General features: G+C 26.6%; 1 protein-coding gene across 1 annotated transcript in view; it reads right to left on the reverse strand.

The window, feature by feature from the left end:
- Positions 1-511: 511 nt before the first annotated feature.
- Positions 512-8,345, reverse strand: part of LOC126901720 (uncharacterized) — an 18,618-nt gene continuing 10,784 nt past the window's right edge. The window contains exon 2 of the mRNA XM_050678422.1: positions 512-1,213. Coding sequence (XP_050534379.1) covers positions 702-1,213 — 512 coding nt within the window. The 3' untranslated portion in view covers positions 512-701. The remainder of the gene's footprint in view (positions 1,214-8,345) is intronic.

The raw sequence follows: 8,345 nt of genomic DNA on the forward strand, positions 1-8,345 counted from the left end.
CAGTCCACTCCCTATTTCTTTCTCTTGCATAATTAAATAACATAACTGAACGTTAACTAACCCGCACATTATAACCGGGCGTTCCGTTCAAACAAATATACAGCGTTTATCTTAAAGTAAGTGTTACTACTGCCCTGTTAAATTACTCATACAAACTTTGCCCATAGATGCAAATTGATGGGGGACTTGGAGAAATACAGCCCTTACATTGTACAAAATTTAATACAAATATTATACACAAATTATTTAATAGAATAATTAAAGTATTTAATTTTTATAATATTATTTAACATTGTAAGAGATGTGATTTTACTGAACTAAAGACATAACCAATAATTTGTTAGTAATTATAAATAGTTAGTAATTTAATTATTATGATTAAGTATTATTTTTATACTACATCAATATTTTACTTTTAATTTACTGCGCTTTTAATTTTGACAAAAATTAAATTTTTCTTAAAGGTAAATAAAAATATTTTTTACGAATATATAAACTATTACAAAAATATATTATCAAACAAAAAAGCCAAACTTCTTAATATTTATAATACTATTTTGGAAATGATTTTATAGAACCAAAATGCTTTAACAGTGTTGGTTAATTAAGCGGTGGACATCTGAATTCTGTAATAATTTGAAAAATTGTAATTCTAATGTTGTAATTGAATATTTTTGGTTTACTCAAATACTGTGACAAAATCAGTTAACTTCTCTATCAAATAGACTATAACTATTTAATGTTTCTATATAATCAATAAATGATCTAATAACATTAAAATCGACGTCATCATATAAAAAATGGAGGTAATCTCCAAAACTTATTGTTTCATTTAAGTATAGTTTTTTTTTCCAATCATGTTGAATTTCTTCTAATACTTGATCAGATAGTGGTACATTATGATCTAAGTAAAAATTAATTTGATTGGATGTCTGTAAAATTTCTTCCGAATCCCAATTTTCAACTATCGTACAATCTAACCCTTCACAAAGATTTGATATATTATTGCTAATATAATTTATCAAATGTTTTGTGTAAAGCTTTTGATAAGTTAATATTAGATATTCGTTTTCCGAGGGATAATTATGAATGTGCTGAAAAATACTATCTATTATATTTTTAATTACATAGTCTTCTCCTAATGCTAGATACTTGGCGAAATTCTGAAGGGTCATTAACCATTGATCCGTAAGATTTACAATCAATGATGCACCTTGTAGTTCAATGTATAAAAACTGTTTCCAAGTCAATCTTAACATAATTACTTTGAATAAGTCGAAAACCATTGAATAGAACAACAAACACGAACGTAATTTTTTGGTTGACCAATCAAGTATACTGGCGTTATCATAAGCCTTTTTAAACTTCTTAGCAATATTTTCCCCCCATTTTATTCGTAAGTTGAAACTATTAATAAACTTAAACACAACTATGTCAAAATATCCAAATCTTTGTAAGTATAAATAAGGTCTACTAAACATTTTCATATTTCTGAATACTAATGCTTTAGTATTGTTATTACTTTCAATTAGATTTTCAATATCCTGAATGTTTTTCGAAATAAATGATAAAATGTAATCATAGTTGTCGACTTGATTTAAGTCAAAGCCGATATTATCAAAGTAAAATCGACTGTTTTGTGGACAATTATTTGACTCCAACTTTAATTTTTCTAAAACAAACTCTAGACATGTCAATATTTCTACAACCTTAGGTTTATTTTCTATCAAATATTCATTTGACAAATTACTTATATAAAGTCCAACAATAGACGTATACAAGTTGAGTAACCACAATGATCCAACTTCTTCTTTATTGTAATATAATGAAGATACCTGTTTTTTTACAACGTCGTTTCCATTAGAGATTAAAGAAATTATATTCTTTATATTACAAACCTGGTGTTCAAAAAGCATCTTAGTTAATTTCAAATGATTTATGCCAGCAAACAAGTAAGTGCATTTTAATAATGTAATGTCGTCTTTTATGTTGTATCGTTTGATTATTGCTTTATAATTCTTATAGCCAGTTTCTAATAAAACAAAATTACCAAAATGGATAAATAAATTTAAAAAAAGGAGCACTAAAAGCACAACTTCTCTAGAAAACTTGAACCACATTTTAAATAATAACAAGAGTAATTCATATACTTTGTGAAATTATTTAATAGTAAGATATTCCAAATGCAGTATATTTAAATATATTTTTGGCTGATTATAAAAAATTAATTTTTTACTTGAAAATAACATATTTTTAATGTTCTAAGAATAATCATAATGTGAAGTCATAAATAAAAAATTTTGACAACACATAAGTTGAAATCAAAGATTAATATTTTAAAAAATAATAAATATTATCTATTTATAAATATAGTAAATATTTTAAACAAAATAAAAAATAAAATTCATATAGTTTAAAAAACTGTCATGTAATAACAAATTTAAGATGAATTATTGATTCATATAACCCTCATTTTATTATAAGAATGGCATATGCTTTAAGCAATTATACCTGTAGACACATTTACTTTGGTGGTGAAATTTTTATTATTAAAGTTTTAATTACATTTCTCTATTTGTAAATAATATCTGTTCGATTTTGTTTTTAATAATTGTAGTTTATAAAATGTTTACGTCACTTATTCAATTTTCATACTGTGAAAATCTGCATTTGCAATTTTAAATAGTTTTATGTAAAGTGTTATTATTTAAAAAAAAACCAGCACAGAGGTGTCGCGGTACAGTGATGACGTGGCATAGTTGAATCAAGTATAAAGATATCTGACAGTGATTAAAATCACTATCAAAATTAAACATTTCATGAAAATCTTTAGACAGTATTAATTTTAAAAAATTGGTGAATTATTCCAAAATCTACATTATCTCCTGTTTCCTTATTTATATCCTCAATAAGATAAAGTATATCGAATGAAATATAAATATAAATATTATTGTAACAATATAATGAAATGAACCTTACAATTCCCAGAGTGAATTTATTCACGACTTTATACTTTTAACGTTAAGTTAATTATCTTAACATAAATGACGGATCGGGGGGTTTTACTTGACAATCGTATTATATTAATTCCAGTAATTTTATTATACATATATATATATATTTTTTTTTTTTTCTTCTCCGACCGGCGCAACTGTGTACCGCCCTGGAACTACCGTGAGGTATTACTTCAGGGCGGCATACATATATATATACAAACTAATAAATATTCAATATATCAATATATTAACATTAGAATAGTAATCGTAAAAAACAAACAAAACAAAACATCAGCCATCCATAGTGCAATTTAACGTTGAATTGACTGCCAAAACGCTTCCCAATTAATTATTTCTTTTGCGTATGGAATGTCAACCTCAGCTGCTCTATTTCAGTTGAGCACTCGCGTAATAGCACGTAACGGGTAATGTAAATTGTTGGTTGCCGCCTAAACAGGCCAATACCAACCAAAGAAAACAATGAAACAAAATCAAAACACGCCAGTTCACTGGCCACGAGTCATCAGACCCAAAAGATGCGGTACGACTTCAATCGCGTACACCGACGTAATGCCAGCAAGGTGCCGGTAGTGCCGGACACGATTGTTGTCATTACATTGAGAGGGGTAATGCCAATTCGAGCTTTTGAACAATTATTTCTCATAAAATATTTGTATTGATCCATACACTCTTCAATAAGTTATAGCATTATTAAGTTAAAAGTGTAAAATATAAAATCGAAAAATTACACACAAAAATAGCATTATGTAACTATTTTTACAGTGAACACAAAAAAAAGTCCGAATTTTTTTTTTCCATAATAAAGCATTTTACATTAGCTTTAATTTAATTATATTTATGAAAATCCATAGTTAAATTTAGATGAAACTAATAATCTTTTCTTTAGAAATTATTTACATAGCAACATATTACCAAAACATTTGCATTATTATAGAATAGTAGTAGCACACACAAATAGAGTAAAAAATTAGTCAATTACAAAGTAAAATTTTTAATTTGTAGTTGAAACCTATTATCATATCAAATCTAATTCCATAATAAATACTTAGAAAAAATTATAATTTAATGACAAATTGATTGTTTATTTGAAGAATTTTCGGCTATTAATTGTATTTCTGATACATGATATATAATGTATTTATTAGCAAAGATTAAAAATATTTGTTTGTAAAAATTATATTTTACGAAATAAAACATATAATAATATAATATAATAAATAAATAATATGACAAAAAAAGTTTCAATTATCACAATTCAGTTTTTAAGTATTTGTAATAGATTTTACATTTTTATAACGTAACTCTAAAAAACAATTCTTATTTACTCTTTGTCAAGTATAAGGTTGTTAATTTATAAGAAAATTATTTAAAAAACTTAATTTGATATATCATTATAGGTATAAATATTGTAAGAAGAGAGTATTTTTATATAATTCACTATTTCTAATGTCTGTTGTCATTGGAATATATAAATTTTTGATCTTAATATTTAGCTAAATGATAAGCAGAAACCGGAAGAGGAATCTATATGGCGTTATTTGCTTTATTAGAAAACGAATATCTGTAGACCTCTACTGTCTTTAACGAACCGGTCTGATAGAATGATTGCTAAGTTAATTTGTTTTAATCTCAATATTTTGTTTTTTTATTAATTTTACAACTTTAATTTTTAACTAAATGAAAAAAATACATTTTTGTTGATTGTTTCAAGTACAAAACTTGTTATTACATTATCCTTTTCGAGTGTATTAAAAATTGGTACAAACAAACATTTTTGGAAAATAATTCTTTCTCTGCGTAGTAAATACGTTAAATACTGTTTGTATCGTAAGTTCAACTTGTTAAAATACACAAATATAAAATTTTTCTTACAATTCATCAACATTTTAATGATAATGGTTATCAAGTGGTCACCAACATTTTTTATAATGACGATTAGAATCATAGTGTTAATTACTGTTAGTCTTTATGTGTTTCTGGTAGTAAAATTTCAATTTGCATCTAAAACTCTGTGTCGCCTAAGAGTCCTAAGTGACGTTGTCCTACTGCCGCTGTATTATTATTATGCTAATTTTAGTGAGGTGTCCAATACGCAAATGCAGTAAGGCGACTTTACAAGCATCGCCACGACTCACTACGTCATTATCGTTAGCAGCCCATCTCGAAAGTTACAGATGAAAATAGTATTTTTTGCACTGAAGAAATGTTTATCGTAGATGTAAAAAATAATTTCACAGTGTACATTGTTGTCATTCATTTATAAATATCAAAACTGTACATTATAATATTATCTATTAATATTTTAATTGATATTATAATATGCATATACTTTGATCATAGATGCAAATTGATAAGAGGCTTGGAGGAATACAGCTCATACAAAATTTCAGGAAAACTAAATATATGTTTATAAAAAAAAAAAACGGTAGCACATTTGGGTCGCGTTACTGTATGGATGTTACATAGTTGAAACAAGTACAGATGATATCTAACAGTGATTAAAATCACTATTATAAGAAACGCTTCGATGCAAATCTGTAGATAGTGTTTAAATCTAAGAAATTGATGCATATTGACAATTACAACATCAACTCCTATTTCCTTAATAATATCCTGATTAGTAGTTTTTAGATTTAAAAGTATAACATATGAATAAATATTTATTATAACAATTAAATATAGTGTGCAATTGATAATTAATAATATTGTATTGTAATTTTTACGGAGAAATCGTAAAAAATTATAAAGTAGTAAATTTTTTATTTATATGACAAACATATGTAGAAATTAAAAGGGCTTCATGCAATACATTATAAAAATAATAATAATTTTTTTTTTTTACTTATGAATTAATAATAGTTTATAGTAAAAAAAATGAATTTAATATCATAACTTTTAGCTCAATTCACAAGTTTGAAATTGACATATTAAATAGAAAATTTTATAACAATTAAAAAAATGGTATTGTTAAGATTAATATGCAGTCAGGATATTTTATAAATACTATTAACAGTAAATTTATCAGAAAAGCTCAATATTTGTTTTGCATTTTTATTGTAATAAATCACTTAGATAGAAATCGTAGTAATCATTTCTAATTAACTTTTGGAGTTTAAAAAGTTTTTGCAATTGACATATTCAGGACTTAACTTATTATAATGTTTTACTTTAACTAAAAGAATCAATCAAAAAGTTGTAAAAAATTTACTCAATTGAGTGTATTATAAAATTTGATTACAATAGTAAAAATCTATTGTTAAATTCAGGTGAAACTAAAAATTATTATTTTTAATTGATTCATATAGCAACATGTACCAAAAAAAAAAAATTGTATATTGTGGACAGGTAGTAGCACATACACATAGAGTTAAAAAATTAATGAATTACAAAGTAAAATTATTTACTCGTGTAGTTGAATATGACACGACCCGCGTCGCTTCGTTATACACGATGCCCCGCGACTCGTGCCACCTTTATCAGCCGTCATCCTATTTTATGAGTATTTGACTGACCAACACCAATACGCTACGGGGCAAAGTCCAGCAAGTTCCGCACGGCCGACGACGACCCGCCGCAAATGATGCGGCAGTCTTCTTCCCGCGTGAAAGTGACAACGTCAACCAACCGATCCTCACCCACGCACCGTCGCCTACAACGCTGCTAACCTTTTGTCGCCTAAGGATCACATGTCGTCGACGTCAGCGAAAGTGCCGCGATATTATGCGAAAACTATTATTATTGTGTTCACCTTTTCGGTTTGTTTTATTTTTTTATTAAAGTAACCTGTTGTCGCTCATTTAATAAACGGCCCACGGGTCTCTACCCTCAAAACCATTGTCGAATACTTTATCATATCAAATCATATAAAATTGGCTAATTCAAATTTTAAAGTTACCTTTTTCCACTTAAAAAAAACAAAACATTTAAAAAAGTTTAACTATTTATACTATGTCAATAAGATTTCTATAATATTTATGAAAATCTTTGTACTCCTCTTGTACAGTATTTTAAAATAAAATAAAATACAAAACCCAGAATTTTAACACGAATATATCATATTATTGAATTGGTAACTATTTTCACCAAGTCCAAAGGTGAAATTTTTTTTTCAAAATAAAGTATATCACATAAGCTTTAATTTAAGGTATATATAAAAGTGTCAGTTTTTCCGGAAAAATTTCAAAAGTTAAGTTGATAAAGTTTATTTTTTGTGAAAAAGGTACCATTTTGAAACACCCCTGTGGGTAGGTTAAGGGTCAAATATTCACAAAAATATATAAAATGATTGGTAAATATGTTAAGTATTTATAAAAAAAAATTATATTGATTTGTTCATTTTTGAAAAAGTTATGGCAGTTTTAAGAAAAAAAACCCAACCCAGCACAGGGGGGTCGCGGCACAGTGGTGACGTGGCATAGATGGATCAAGTATAATGATATCTGACAGTGATTAAAATCACTATCAAAAAAAAACGCTTCGATGCAAATCTTTAGAAAGTGTTTAATTTTAAAAAATTGGTGGATTATTCCAAAAGCTACATGATCTGCTAGTTCATTATTAATATCCTAATTAAGATAAAGTATGTCGAATGAAAAAGGGATTATTAAAAAATATTATTTCTCATAAAAAAATTATGTTGATCAATACACTTTTCAATAAGTTATAGCATTATAAAGTTAAAAATGTAAAATATAAAATCGAGAATTTTCACACAAAAATAGCATTTGGTAGCCATTTTCACTGTGAAAACAAAATAAAGTCCGAAATTTTTTATTTCGATANCACTGTGAAAACAAAATAAAGTCCGAAATTTTTTATTTCGATAATAAAGTATATTACATTAGCTTTAATTTAATATATATATAAAAGTGTCAGACTTTCCGGAACACTTTCAAAATTTAAATTGAATAAGTAAATTTTTTGTGAAAAAGTTGTCATTTAAAATCCCCCCCTGTGGGCAGGTAAATGGTCAGATAAGAAAAAAAAATATACCAAATGATAGGTAAAGACATCATGCATCTATAAAAAAAAGAATTATTTTGATATGTTCATTTTTGAAAAAGTTATGGCATTTTTAAGTAAAAAAAATTGAAAAAATTTCAAAAATTAACGATTTTTAAATTTGTAATTTTTTTGGAGGTTTCCCCCATTTACGGGGAATGAGGGAATTTTTTTCAATTTTTGAGGGTAATGTCTTCGACTAGATACGATTTGTGATCTTTTGACGTATCATTGAAAGAAATCGGTTCGGTGAGAGCTGAGAAAAAGTGGTAACAGACACAAAAAAAAAACCCAGCACAGGGGGGTCGCGGCACAGTGGTGACGTGG

Source organism: Daktulosphaira vitifoliae, unplaced genomic scaffold (assembly GCF_025091365.1).
Source record: "Daktulosphaira vitifoliae isolate Bord-2020 unplaced genomic scaffold, ASM2509136v1 Scaffold_3, whole genome shotgun sequence".
NCBI lineage: Eukaryota > Metazoa > Arthropoda > Insecta > Hemiptera > Phylloxeridae > Daktulosphaira > Daktulosphaira vitifoliae.